Here is a 15,094-nt window from a genome sequence, read left to right on the forward strand (position 1 = left end):
TCAGCAAGTTTTGCAGCTTTACAATATCAGCGATAACAAAATAACATGGGACAGATCCGGGTGATGTGCTGATATGTCTGGCTTTGCTGCTTGATACACTCCCCAGTCATCAGCTGACAGTGTGTTTCTACTGTACACAGGTGTCCAGGTCAGTTCAGTACAGGAATTATCAGTTAGCTTGTTTGTTTTGTGGGTTTTTATCTAAGCACTAAACACACATTTCGTTTGGAACTTTTCATTTCAATCACCTGAATTGTTCTGTTAGTTTCAGTTCTGTGAACAGTTTGTGCTGTATAGATGTGTGATGTGCTGCTACCTTATATATTTATTGATCTATTGTGACTTTAACTCATATGGTTTCAGTTTAATGGGAGTAAAGGTCAACACACCTCAGCAGTGTGATGTCACTATCGTATGTGCGTGTGTGAATATCAATTTGATCTTATATAACAGGTTTATCAAGCCATTACGACAGTCCAGTCTACAGCACGTCTCATGAACACTTGAAACTGGATTATAATCGCTTTCATTCAATCATTAACAGCCAATGATATTTCCACATTTTGATTGATGATCAGTAGTATGTGATTTAACTCTCAGCTTAGAGTGAAACTGATGACTCGTCATTCCAAATCCTTATATACGGAGTTTTCGGCAGTGTAGCATGTGCCCATATGTATATTTTTCACGCTTTTCAAGCTGATCCAAATTTAAGGTCAATTGTAAAAACTAATATATATATATATATATATATATATATATATATATATATCGCTCACTGGTTTTGAATACACATACAGTCAAACCATGGAGCGGGATGTTGTTCAGTCTGCAAATAACCCACCCAAACAAGCAGCGGAGGGAGGCTTCGGCTATGTTGTCATCTTTGTCCCGTATTTTTCCACCCGCATTTGATTTGATTATATTAATGTTTAAGTTGAGATTTACAAGAAATATTTTATTGCTACTGTGTAAAAGGAATAAAAAAACACCTCATTTGTTGTGCGCAGTACACTACTTTAATTCATTATTCAATTTTGTGCATAACTATGCGAGTTAATCGCAAGAGAAGCATGCGATTAATCGCAGTTAAAAACACTGCCTCTCCGCATGGGTGCCCCAAGGCTTTGTGCTAGTGCCACTTCTCTTTTCAGTTTACACCACCTCACTGGGGGCGATCATTCGCTCGCATGACTTCTCTTACCACTGCTACGCAGATGACACGCAGCTCTACCTAACCTTCCTGCCAGACGACCCCACAGTCTCTGCGCGGATCATGGACTGCCTCTCAGACATACAGTGAGGAAGTAGGAAGGAAGTATTTGAACACCCTGCTATTTTAACACCCTGCCCCTTAGAAATCATGGAGGGGTCTGAAATTGTCATCATAGGTGCATGTCCACTGTGAGAGACATAATCTAAAAAAAAAAATCAAGAAATCACAATGGAAGGTTTTTTTAACTATTTATTTGTAGGATACAGCTGCAAATAAGTATTTGAACACCTGTCTATCAGCTAGAATTCTGACTCTCAAAGACCTGTTAGTCTGCCTTCAAAATGTCCACCTCCACTCCATTTATTATCCTAAATTAGATGCACCTGTTTGAGGTCGTTAGCTGCATAAAGACACCTGTCCACCCCATACAATCAGTAAGAATCCAACTACTAACATGGCCAAGACCAAAGAGCTGTCCAAAGACACTAGAGACAAAATTGTACACCTCCACAAGGCTGGAAAGGGCTACGGGGAAATTGCCAAGCAGCTTGGTGAAAAAAGGTCCACTGTTGGAGCAATCATTAGAAAATGGAAGAAGCTAAACATGACTGTCAATCTCCCTCGGACTGGGGCTCCATGCAAGATCTCACCTCGTGGGGTCTCAATGATCCTAAGAAAGGTGAGAAATCAGCCCAGAACTACACGGGAGGAGCTGGTCAATGACCTGAAGAGAGCTGGGACCACCGTTTCCAAGGTTACTGTTGGTAATACACTAAGACGTCATGGTTTGAAATCATGCATGGCACGGAAGGTTTCCCTGCTTAAACCAGCACATGTCAAGGCCCGTCTTAAGTTTGCCAATGACCATGTGGATGATCCAGAGGAGTCATGGGAGAAAGTCATGTGGTCAGATGAGACCAAAATAGAACTTTTTGGTCATAATTCCACTAACTGTGTTTGGAGGAAGAAGAATGATGAGTACCATCCCAAGAACACCATCCCTACTGTGAAGCATGGGGGTGGTAGCATCATGCTTTGGGGCTGTTTTTCTGCACATGGGACAGGGCGACTGCACTGTATTAAGGAGAGGATGACCGGGGCCATGTATTGGGAGATTTTGGGGAACAACCTCCTTCCCTCAGTTAGAGCATTGAAGATGGGTCGAGGCCGGGTCTTCCAACATGACAATGACCCGAAGCACACAGCCAGGATAACCAAGGAGTGGCTCTGTAAGAAGCATATCAAGGTTCTGGCGTGGCCTAGTCAGTCTCCAGACCTAAACCCAATAGAGAATCTTTGGAGGGAGCTCAAACTCCGTGTTTCTCAGCGACAGCCCAGAAACCTGACTGATCTAGAGAAGATCTGTGTGGAGGAGTGGGCCAAAATCCCTCCTGCAGTGTGTGCAAACCTGGTGAAAAACTACAGGAAACGTTTGACCTCTGTAATTGCAAACAAAGGCTACTGTACCAAATATTAACATTGATTTTCACAGGTGTTCAAATACTTATTTGCAGCTGTATTATACAAATAAATAGTTACAAAATCATACATTGTGATTTCTGGATTTTTTTTTTTTTAGATTATGTCTCTCACAGTGGACATGCACCTACGATGACAATTTCAGACCCCTCCATGATTTCTAAGTGGGAGAACTTGCTAAATAGCAGGGTGTTCAAATACTTATTTTCCTCACTGTATCTGCATGTATGAAGGCTTACCACCTTCAACGAAACCTCTCTAAGACTGAACTCTTGGTCATTCCAGCCTGCTATCTATCTACCATAACACCAAACTACAAATTGACTCCTTGTTGCTGCTGTCTCTTGGTCGTGCCATTTTGCTCTATACAAAATCAGGCCCTACCTCACTCAGTAACTCAGCTTCTGGTACAGGCCATGGTTATCTCTCACCTCGACTATTGCAATGCCCTCCTAGGAGGTCCAGTTTGTGCGGTGAAACCCCTACGAATGGTTCAGACTGCAGCAGCGCATCTTGTTTTTGATCAGCCAAAAACGACCTCCACAGGCTACCTGTGGCCTCCCGAATCAATCAAATTCAAGTCACTAATGCTTGCATACAGAGTGACTACTGGGTCTGCACCCATCTACCTAAACTCCATAATACAAGCCTACATCTTTCTCCTCCAAAGAACGCCGCCTGGCTCTGCCATCCCTTCGCACAAAGCAATCTTAGTCCCGGCTGTTCTCATTCACGTGACACCACGATGGTGAAACGAGCTACCACATGCCATCAGAGCAGGGGCGTCCCTCTCTAACTTCAAGACGCTCTTAAAAACCTGTCTCTTCCGGGAACACTTTCTCTTATAACACCTTTTAACCCCTAACCTCTAACATGTACTTCCTGTACCCTTCTTCTTCTATCCCCATACAATTCTCTTATTATTATTATGTATTGATTGCACTTTTTGTTGTTAACTCTTACTTCCTTCCCTAGGTATTTACCCAATTGATGTCATATGTGCTATTAGCTCTTCCTATTATTTATCGCTGCCCTTACTTATATCTATTGTCAGTTGTAGATCTCGTGCTGTATTTGATACTCTGTTGATGCTTGTATGTTGTTCCTCAAATATAAGTCGCTTTGGATAAAAGCATCTGCCAAATGTAATATGGACTATATAATACTGATCAGCGTAATCACTGCCTTGACAGTCGTGATACTGTTTCATATTTTAGCTTAGTCCTAAAAAAGGATGTATTTTCACTTGTGTGGATTTGCATCAGTTGCCCCTCGAGGTCAGGAAATGGTTCAGCGTGGAAATGTTTGAGGATTGAGGACACTCTCTCTCACAGCTTTTATTCATGTTCAGTTCAGCTCTTTCTCGGTAAAGTTTGGTGTTCGTTACAAAAACATGAATACATGTCCAAATGATGCTGGTTTGTCCTGTTCCTCCAACATGCAGAGAATTTAAATCTACATCAAACTGCAGCTGCTAGGGTTTCTCATTTTTATATCTTAAAAATAAAGTTTTCCCAGTGTGTTTTTGTCATCCTTTAGGCTCTACAAACCATAAACAGGAACATCAAGTACAAGTGTAGCTATGCACTTAATCCAAGTTTATTGGGTAAACAATCCTGAGTCGGGGCTGGATTAAGTTTCTCTTAATCTACCATCATGTGGATTTTCAGCACATTAAGAAATCGTCCTGTTTGATGTGTGTCTAAATGTTAGAAATTGTTAACCAATTGTTTTTATTGGTATACTAGTAATGTTTTGAGATTCGAAAACTCTAATCAAATGTCTCATCTCTCTTTCTGTTGGCAGCTCTCTGGTGGTTGTGAGTTGACAGTCGTCCTTCAGGACTTCACAGCAGGATGCAGCACAGAGATGTCTGTCAGCACCGGTGAGAGAAAGCTCTTTGTCCTGTTTACATATTTTATTCTGGATCTGACTGTTGACTGTGTTCATTCATAGTTTGGCTTCAGTAGTTGAATCTAAAGATTGTAGGTAGTTTGGTTCAAACTCAAACCTGCTTAATGTATGTGAAGTAATTCAGTTTAGCTTTGATTCATGTGTTTTAGTTTGGTTGGGCTGAAAGGATATCAGTGTATTTTAAATATTTAAACTATAACATGACATTGTCTGAAGTTACCACTGTGTAAAACAGCTGCCTGCTCTTCTCTCCAGGCCAGACGGTGGAGCTGTTGGAGCGGCCGAGCGAGCGGCCAGGTTGGTGTCTGGTTCGAACCACTGACCGCAGCCCACCACAGGAGGGATTGGTTCCCAGCGCCACACTGTGTGTGTCCCATTCGCGCTCCAGCGTGGAGATGGACTGCTTCTTCAGCTCGGGGAAAGGTAGGAAGAACGAACCAGATATCCGAATTAACTCTGAACCCCTGAACTACCGCTCTGTCTGAGTTTATGACATGTGCAATAATTACTTTTTTATGTTTGTAAAACAGAAAAGTGAAATATAGAAAATCTAAATTAAATTTAAAAAAGCATTATATTAAAATATATATAATGTTTCTGTTTATCTATTTTTCCTCTTTTGTGTTTCCATGTTCTTCATGGTGCATTATAAATGTAGTTAAATTAATGAGTGTGACAACCATGTCGTCACTTAAGAGAGTTCCAGCCACGACATATTATTGTTGATGCTACTTCATTGGCTCCACTTTGCTCCCACAGCAAAGTAAATTCTGTTGTTTGTTAAGAAGAATGATATGCACACGTTGTTTCAAAACAAACTCCAATTTCACACATAAGGCACAGTTAAGTATATGAAACCTGAAGCTTGTGTGAATTTTCTGGATAAATCCAAAACACTAGCATAAATCAGAATCTACACATACTGTACAGCTTCTCTTATTCAAAGTGTGTAGGCTCTACAGCTCAAATGCTACAAAATGTCCTGATTGGATTGATTATATAGTTAGGTAAGCCTGTCAGGACCAAGTCTAGCTGTGATGTGTTTCCTAGAGTTCATCTGACACAAAAGACTTCAGTGTGTGTCATTTTCATCATGATTTTCTCTTACGTTACACAGAAGCAGAGAACATAGATTTCCTTTAGTCAGGTCACTTCAAGTAATCTGAACTGTATTGACCTCTATTGGTGAAATGGGAACATTACAATATAAAACCAGTCCTGATCTTTCAAAGAAGCCCCCCTTCAGGCATGCTCTTAAAAATAAATGTTAAATGATCATCATGTTATTTATTCATTGTTTATTGATGAGATATTAAATTTATCTAATAGATGGATTTAATGGAAGATGTCTGTCTGCTATAACACACTTAAGAAACACACTACCTGAGCTAGTCTGAGCGTGTGGAGAGCATGTTTCCTCCATAGAAATTGAGAAAATCAGGCAAAGTTTTAGAAATGTTACTCGAAAATGAAATGTTGTGGCTTTGTTGTTTATATTATCTTTAAAAGCTCAAGAGACACCCCTGTTAGGTTTATTGCTATGTGCCTGTGTACAGTATGATTCTGGTATTTCTTTTTTGTTGACTACTGACCAAGTCTGGGTTTGATTTAAACCAGAACATTTTTGGCATAAAATGCCAGCTGGTCTAAACAAGTCCATGTCTTGGTGGTTGCCATGGCATTCATAGGACAGTTGCTGTCAGGTTGAGGTTACACAGCGTGCGCACGCACACAAGCAAGCACACACACACACACACACACACACACACACACACATTGGTGTGTTCCTGTTTTGTCCTACAGAGGGCGCTGTGCATCCATATGTGTTGGTTATGTTGCTGATGGAAGCAAAGATAGCCATTCACCAGACACTCAGAGAGAGAGAGAGACACACACACACATGCACACACACATGTCATTCCCTCCTATCTTATCTGGACTTTGTAAATACCAAACTTTGAACACACCAACCTTAAACTTCCTCCTCACACACATACACACAACTTTGCTTTCTGAATTTAACTTTTCTTTCTGCAGCCCAGTTTACAGTTTTTGTCTGCTGAGGATTATAAACATAAGGGAGGGGGTTTGTGTGCGTGGGAGATTCTTCTTCACTTGTCACACACGCAGTCTGAAATCAGCTGATTTGCGTGCTGCAGCCATGGCGTGTTTTCTGTTTCGATGCAATGGCTTTTTTGTGTTTCTGTAGAGAGATGCAAATCAAACAACCGCATCCGCTACACATGGAAATTAACGTACGCATGTCTTATATATTTAGATATAAAGGAAAATTGAGGATAACCTGATGTTTGACTGCAGTGTTGGTGGTTTCAGTGGCATGTTGTGCAATTTATCAGTAATGTTTGATTTAACAGGTCTGTGATACAACAAAGGAATAACAAAACCATTATTACTTCTGTTAACAGAAGTATGAACGCTGTTATGATTTTACATGTTGTCTGCCTCGTTATTTAAAGCTTATTTATCTGGCCAAAGGACAACAGTAGGAAGATTAGCACATGGCTAAGACTGACACATTTACAGTGATGTTGATCAAAGTCCAAATGAAGCAGTAGGATTTTATTGTCCTGAAAACTAAGCACTTAAATGTCCACAAAAAAGGTCAACAGTTTGTAAATTGACCTGTGCAAATGCTCACAACAGTGAACTGCAATAAATATAGCCTTTACTTTTTTGTAATTTATTTATCTTAGGATCCCCGGAGGCATTCACAGTCATTTAGTTATCTTACTCTTCTGGACATTTACAGCTGTCACCCAAAAAGACCCACACATTTTGGTTTAGAATAAAATAAAAAAAGGTTGTTAGTGTCATGGCTTTTTCATACTTCTTATAAATCAAATCAAATTACATTACAAATGTGGACTTTTTTGACATTTTTAGCCTAAACTTAACCATGGCCAAAACCTTAACTTAACTTTGGGCTATCTTAACTACAGCAACTTTCCCTAACGTAAATCGATCTGTTGTCACATTAAAGTTGTAGCTTTGTTATGAAATAGTAATATAACCTAAATCATGTGAAGTGACGAGTTGAGAGAATAGGTCAGAAATAGATAATCTGTTTTGAGCATGTAAAAGCTGAAGCAGAGACAATTGAAGGGCTTCAGATGCAGAAATACAGTATCACCTCCAGGTGATATCAAGCGAAATCAAACCGTGAGGGTCATAAACTGCTACACTTCATCTTCATAGCCATTTGTTGGACTGACTTAGCAGGCAGCTGCATCCAGTCCCTTCAACAATTTACGCTGCTGCAATCTTAAACAGGGGTGGTGATGGGGTAGTGACTAAGACACATGCCTTTTGGTGTGAGTGACCCAAGTTCAACTGGGTCCGTGAGCAAGACACTTAACCCCTAGTTGTTACAGAGGCGTGCAACCTCTGACATACAGTAGCCTACTTTGCAATTGTAAGTCGCTTTGGATAAAAGCGTCAGCTAAATGTAACATAAATCTGTCCTATTTGTGAAATGCTATATAACTGACACTTCTTCTGCAAACTTCCTTGCAAATTGGGGACTTTGTTTTCCATGGCGGACTCCTCAGGTAGGTGACACAATTAATTTAGAGCAAACGTGATCAAGCATCAGCACAGACTAATCAGGCTGCCCTTATATACTATCACAGCTCGCATTAACCTGCTGAAAAAACCTACTCAAACATTTGAAGATCATTTTTATTATTCCAGCATTAGCTTATGTCAATCAAATCAGTATTTTGATGTGCAGCATACATTTAGCTGCTCTTCAGTAGCACAACATGTAAAGCTGTGTTACACTGAGCAAACATGTCGGACCAAGACCCATTTCATTATGTCTAGCAAACATAGCTAAATACATTGCTAAACATCAGTCCTAACCATTTGTTGGTTCCAGTGTAGACTTTTCCAGTAACATGTGAATGCCTCACTTTTGTTGTGGCTTAAAACCATAATTGTTTGATGGTGTAAATGCAGAATTATACAGACCCTGTGTCTGCTTACTCAACAGTGAAGTGATGGAAGGCTGATGAGTATTTAATTAACTGTCATCTTTTTATTAATAAATGAGTCCAACTGTTAATTAACCCTGAAGAACTATTGCTAATTAAATGGGCTGTATTTAAACTTCTGCTGGGTTCTTTAGTGTCAGTCTCTCTCCTCTGTCTGCCCTGTCTCGTGTGTGTGTGTGTCTCTCGGGTCTTGTGACTGCTCTTTAAAGTGGGTCTCCTTGTCCTTCCTAAAAGACTGTGAAGACAGTGAAGAACGAAAGTTAACTGAACTGAAAATCAGTCACAATTGTCTTGTTTCGGAGTCTCTAAAACAGATGGAACTAAGAGCAATAATCTTAATAGTTTATGTGAATAAGAGTTGTACTGTAAGTTGTCTTGGTTCTTGCTTTCTTGTGTCTCTTTTACATTAACAGATTTTATTTGTAAAATGACCCTGGGAATTATCAACTGGCACTGCGAGTGATGTTGTAACTAACTGCTGCAGTACTGTGTAGTCATAGTTACATTGTATTCCCTGTATTTGTTGCTGTAGAACAGCAGTAGACGTACACTGTGTTAAAATGGGACACTGCAGAGAAACAGAGCTGCTGGAAGCACTTTATCTAGGCTAAGTGCATGTGTGTTGTCTTACCTGCTTCTGCAGCGATCTTCTAGGCACACACACACAGGGAGTGTTAACGGTCCATTGCTCCCTCAAATGCTGGGCATTGGCCTGATTGAATAGTTGACATTATTTTTAGTGAGTCAAGCCAGTCAGGTCAAGAAATAAACATTGCACTTCAGTAAGACTGCAGTGAGCTAATGGGAATCCATAAATTACCTTTTTCAAGCAGTGAATGCCTGAATTTAAAGAAGTAACAGATAATGTAAATGTGATTACATCACAAGGTGAGAGAGAGTGTGTTGGGGGAGCTTTATCTCATGTTGGTCAGTTTACAAAAAAGTGTTTTCATTCATTTTCCCCGTCATGGTGCAGGGCAAAAGAGTAAGAAAAAACAGAAAAGATATCCATGATGAGACCATCATCATAATTTTTGCTCCAGTGGAACTGCTCAGTAGCCAGCAGATCAGACTGGTGTTGTACTGGGCAGCTTCCAGGTGTGAATATGTGTTACTGTATGACTGAGAACAGGGCACTCTGTAGTGGAGTGCTCTGTAGTTGGTCGTCCATTGTCAGCAATATTGGATATATAAATCTCAGCTCCAATCCACATGCAGAAGTGTCCTGTGAGCAAGGAGTGGCTGTTGATTGCGCAGTGGATAAGACACATGCCTTTGGTGTGTTCCCACTGCAACACAGTGTGTCCCTGAGCGAGACACTTAACCCCTAGTTGCTCCAGAGGTGTGCGACCTCTGTTATACAGTGGTGTGAAAAAGTGCTGTCCCCTTCCTGATTTCTTATTTTTTGGCATGTTTGTCACACTAAAATGTTTCAGATCATCAAACAAATTGAAATATTAGACAAAGTTAACACAAGTAAACACAAAAGGCAGTTTTTAAATGAAGGTTTTTATTATTAAGGGGGGAAAAAATATAAGAATATAAGACTGGCTAAAATATAAGACACTGAACCCCAAATTACTGCAGATTGCAAGGCCAGTACCTTGCATGGCAGCTCTGCTGCTATCAGTGTCAGTGCCACTTTGCAGCAATGGAAACAAGCTGTGAACACAACATGGACATATTATCACTTTTTTCACAAGTTGATATTGATAACTTGTTAGCAAACAGCTGCTTATTTACATATCCAGCTGACCGCTAGTAGGTAACTTTGCCTGTTTGCCCGTTGGAGCTGGGCAGGTGCATTTAAGAGAACAAGTTAGAAGTCACTGTAAAGCTAAAGGGAACTGCAGTCAGGTGCATGCAATCTTTAGAAACGCAGAGTCGGGTGATAATTATCTGTGCCCTTTCACATTCAGGTGGTTATGTGATTTATTGTAATATAAAAAAATATGTATTAAAGCCACCTTTAAAAAGTAAAAAAAATAATTCATTTCAAAATAAGTTTAAAATCCATTGATTTCATATTAATGTCCATCTCAGCCCTGTTCAGCAGCAGTGTCATTGCTTTCTCTCCAAATATATATCAGCTGTGGTCATGCCATATTTGAATAGAGCCATTACAGCCCATTTATGTAACAGGGGCCTATGTACCCAAAAGCCAAAAAGCCATTACTTCAACAGATGAGTCTGGCAGTGTTACAAAGTCAGTTTCTGAAAAGGGCTAAGACTCTGTCAGTTTGACACAACCAAAACCACACACAGTGTTGTAACCTGAATCCCTGCTCTCCACAATGGGAAAGTAGAACTCCACAATAATTAACATTGACTTTTGTTCCAAAGAACTCGTGTGTATGGGAGGGATGGAGAGAAACTCAGCAACTATGTCTGAGAAAGAAAGACAAGTGTGTGTGTGTGTGTGTGTGTAGGCTCCTCCTATCTACTCCTCCTCCTACCTCATTTGTACGCGCTCTCTCTCTCTCTCTCCCTCTCTCTCTCTCTCTATGGTGAAATTGAAGCCCTCAGTGTACACACTCACTCTCCCAGTCAGTCTGGTTATCAAGTTGGTCTGCCTGGTTAGTCTACGACAGATAGCTATAGAGGCGTGTCTGCGCGTGTGTGTGTGTGTAAAAGAGGGAGAACGAGAGAGGTGTGTGAATGTAGAATGTGTGTGTGTGAGCGAGGATGAAGCGAGGCCAGCGTTGCTGTGGATGGATCCTCGCCCGCTGCTGCTGCTGCTTCTACAAAGGCACAGGTGGGATGAGATTTAGAGACACTCAGTGTGTGTTTGTGTGTATGAAGCAGGTTTTTATAAATGTATGTTGTGTTGTGTGTTGGCATGTGTGTAAGTTGTCTGTGTTTGTGTTGCATGCTTTATATTGTGTGTGTGTGTGTGCTGAGGAATGAAGCAGAGAACATGTTTCTAATGGCTACCACCGGCTCTCTACACAACCCAGCTGTGAGAGGGGTGTGTGTATTAACGTGTGTGCAAGTGAGACAGTATCTCAATATAGACAAATACACTAACAAACTTTTTTATTTGTTATGTCACCACTGGAAACTGATTTGAATTGAAAATGAATAACAGGAAGTTAAGTGTTCGACAGACAGACAGAGGAGGGGTAGACAGATGGAGAAGAGGACAGTTTCTTTCTTTGTGTCTGTGGAGAATCAGATGTTTGAGCAGCCGTTGCTGTGTGTGTGTGTGTGTGTGTGTGTGTGTGTGTGTGTGTGTGTGTACGTGGGAGTGTGTTTGGGTGTGTAGCATGTTATGACAGAGCCTTTTGCCAGCATCAAATAATTAACACTGCACTACTGAAGTCACCATTTCCCAACCACTATCTGTCCCAAAGAGACTGTCACTGACAGCCACGCCCCTCACACTATAAGTGTTCCTGACTACTACTACTGAATTTGTCTTTCTTGAAAGTCTAGCTAATTCGCGGAATGTGAAAAAATGTTAAATTAATAGAAATTTTGCAGTTTTGACTCTGTCAAAACCAAATTTGGGGTACAGTGTTGCGTGGCTGAGATACACATTTCTATTACAAACGAGCCACATTGGTTAGAAAAAGATGGCTGCTTTAACCAAAATATCTTCGCCAAGGGAGGGGCTTAGCAGGAAATTGCAAAAGCATTTTGAAGGTGACCCATAGAGGGTGCCACAAATGCCAAAAATGTGTACTTCAAAACCTGGTGGGCAGAATTTCACCAATGTTGGCATGCTCTGGGGTATTAACCAACATCTGAGGTTTCATATTGATTGGTGCACATGGGCATGGTCTAATTATTGTTATCTTATATTTTGTTCTCTCTATGCCTTCCCTCAATTTGCTGAAACGAGCTAGAGACATGCAAGGGCTTCACAAAACACTATTCAAATTGGCCTGACGGAGGTGCTATAATTAACAACAAAAAAGTGAAAACTTTGAGTTCAATTGACTTGAAATTGAAAAAGCGCCTTGAACAATAAACACCACCGCCATTAATCAAAATATCTTTGCTAAAAGCGGGGCATAGCCCATAAATAGGCCAAACCGTTGGGTCAGTCATCACAAAACTTACCATGTTTCATAAGTATCTGAAATATACCTTGGGAGTTTCATTCAAATCTATTACAAGTGAAAGCTACAAATGCAAAACAAATGGGCATGGTATAACACATATCACACTATGAATCAGGTATTGTAAATCTAATCATTATAAAACTTGCAGGATATGTTATATAACAATGTTGACCTGTGTGTAAAACTGAAATGAAATCACCCATGCACAAAAGGATCTGAAACCACGAATAGCGGATATCTTATTATTTGGTGTTTATATATGAAATAATAGTATAAAAGTATTTGCTGTCCATTGTAGATTGGGGAACATCAATTTGTTGAAAGAGAGATGTGCCTTGTAATTGGCTGTATGCATACATGTGACAATAACAGAGAAGGCGAGTGCCGTATTGTATCTAAGAATTTAAAGTTTGGTCTGTGCAAAACCTTTTTGAAGTCCAGTTTCCTTTGGGTCTTTTTATACTGGGACTGTGATGTTCATTTGAGTACAAGTCTATGGTTTGTTGTTATTTAAGGTAAATAAGTCAAAAGTGCTTTTCACTAAGACTATTCTCTGCAGAAAACTCACTGCATTGGTTAGTTTTTATGCTTTCCAAATGAGCAAACTCATTTTGCGGCAGGTAAATGAGCTTCCTTTCCAGATGGGCAATAGAATCATTTGTTGTTGGAAAGAGGCTGACTTCATCACCAGAGACCGATCGCAAAATATTCATATAATTTGTTTTTGTCAGTAACTGACAAACAATTATGTGATTGTTTATGGTTGAGAAAAATGGTACATATCTGACTCCATTTGAACATCATTGAAATTTGTGCGACAAATAATGTAGCCATTACTACTGCTGGTAATGCGAATATAATCCAATAAAATCTCCATAATGGAGGAAAAGTGGGGATTTTAATGCTCAACACTAGTGCAGCCATAAATATGTGGTTTATGTTCCCTCAGCAGAGTCCGTACAAAAGTTTCAATGTATCTTGGAATAAATTATTCAGATTTTACTGGCTTCCACTTGCCAGACATTTAAAATGAGGGACAAGAGAAAGATAGTGAACTTGGAAAGTAAGGTCATTGGTCAACAGTTTGTGATTAGTTTTTGTGCAGATGTGAATCCATAAGGTTTTAAAATACATATACTATTATAAAGTTTAATTCAGTGAAGAGAACTGACCTCATGCCTCTCAGTTCAGACCACTCAATGCACTAAAGTTGCCGAATATTTGAGGTGGTTTTAGTGTGTGTGTGTGTGTGTGTGTGTGTGTGTGTGTGTGCGCGTGCGCATGCGTACATTTCTATGACTTCAGGTTACACACCAATAACAGTTGTCGAAGGCTGAGGACTACAGTTCTGCATGCATTGTACCTTGGTGTGCATGTGCAGGTTAGCATGCAGCTATGGTTAGCTAAATTTTAACTCCGCTTTGTGTGTGTGGACAGGCAATGGACTTTGGCCCCAGAACCACTGAGAGTCATGTCAGAGTTTGCACACACAGGATGGAGAGTGGCAACATTTTCATATACTCAGTATCAGTGTCAGTTTGGAAAGGCAATCAGTTTCATTTCTGCGTGCATCAAGATGAAAATGTGCCTCTACGTCCAATTCTGTATTTCCCAGAATACAGATCTGTATGTATATGAACAATTGCAAACCAACTTGTTTGGTCTGCAGACTCAGTGCTACATTCAGTCTCTTTGACATGACGACAGTCGAAGCCTTTTGTTGTTACTGCATGTTTACCTGACACACACGCGCACACAAACGCACACAAACACACACACACAGGCATTTCCTCACCCGCTCACACAGTGACTGAGCGATTAACTGTGTGGAGATCACTTGGTGGTGGTGATGTAAATTGATGTAAAATTGATGGTGTAAATTGTTCCTATCTCCTGTCCATTATCCATTAAAGCTGAAGATGGGCAGGAAACTACTCTGACAGTGAAGTACAAACACACTCTCTCACTCAGTCATCCAGCAGAGATAATGGACACAGCATTAGCTAAATCTTTGCTCCACTGCTTCATGAGCTGTGATTCAGCCTGTTCAGTCTCATCAGACCTGCAGCTCAGTTTTAAATTAGAACCAATACTTTTTGTTTAGTTGGGATAATTGGTCGCTCTGAGGGGTGGCACTGTTAGGAGCAGTGGAATAAGAACAACCAGACTTAATTTAAGTTTTAATTTCCTGTAAATACTAGGGCTGGGCATGTTAACGCATTATGATCGCGTTAATGCATTAATTAATTAATGCCGACAATTAATTTCATTGCACGTTAACACAGTTTTTATTATTATTTTAAAAGTCCGTTGCTCACTGGCTCTGAATACACATACAGTCAAACCATGAGTCACGGAGGGGTGGGATGTTGATCAGCCTGCAAATCACCCACCCAAACAAGCAG

General features: G+C 40.3%; 1 protein-coding gene across 5 annotated transcripts in view; it reads left to right on the forward strand.

Annotated features, from left to right (window-relative positions):
* kalrna (kalirin RhoGEF kinase a) overlaps positions 1-15,094 on the forward strand; it is a 155,225-nt gene that overhangs the window by 102,469 nt on the left and 37,662 nt on the right. For 4 of the 5 annotated variants that reach the window (XM_038721295.1, XM_038721296.1, XM_038721297.1 and 1 more), the window contains 2 exons: positions 4,502-4,580; positions 4,865-5,032. In XM_038721295.1, the coding sequence (XP_038577223.1) occupies positions 4,502-4,580; positions 4,865-5,032 (247 nt within the window). Of the gene's footprint in view, positions 1-4,501; positions 4,581-4,864; positions 5,033-11,146; positions 11,378-15,094 lie in introns of those variants that run through there. The other variant, XM_038721299.1, reaches the window with a different exon arrangement.

The sequence above is a fragment of the Micropterus salmoides genome, unplaced genomic scaffold, assembly GCF_014851395.1.
Source record: "Micropterus salmoides isolate LMB-PRFRI ecotype aquatic unplaced genomic scaffold, ASM1485139v1 Ms_hic_scaffold_15, whole genome shotgun sequence".
NCBI lineage: Eukaryota > Metazoa > Chordata > Actinopteri > Centrarchiformes > Centrarchidae > Micropterus > Micropterus salmoides.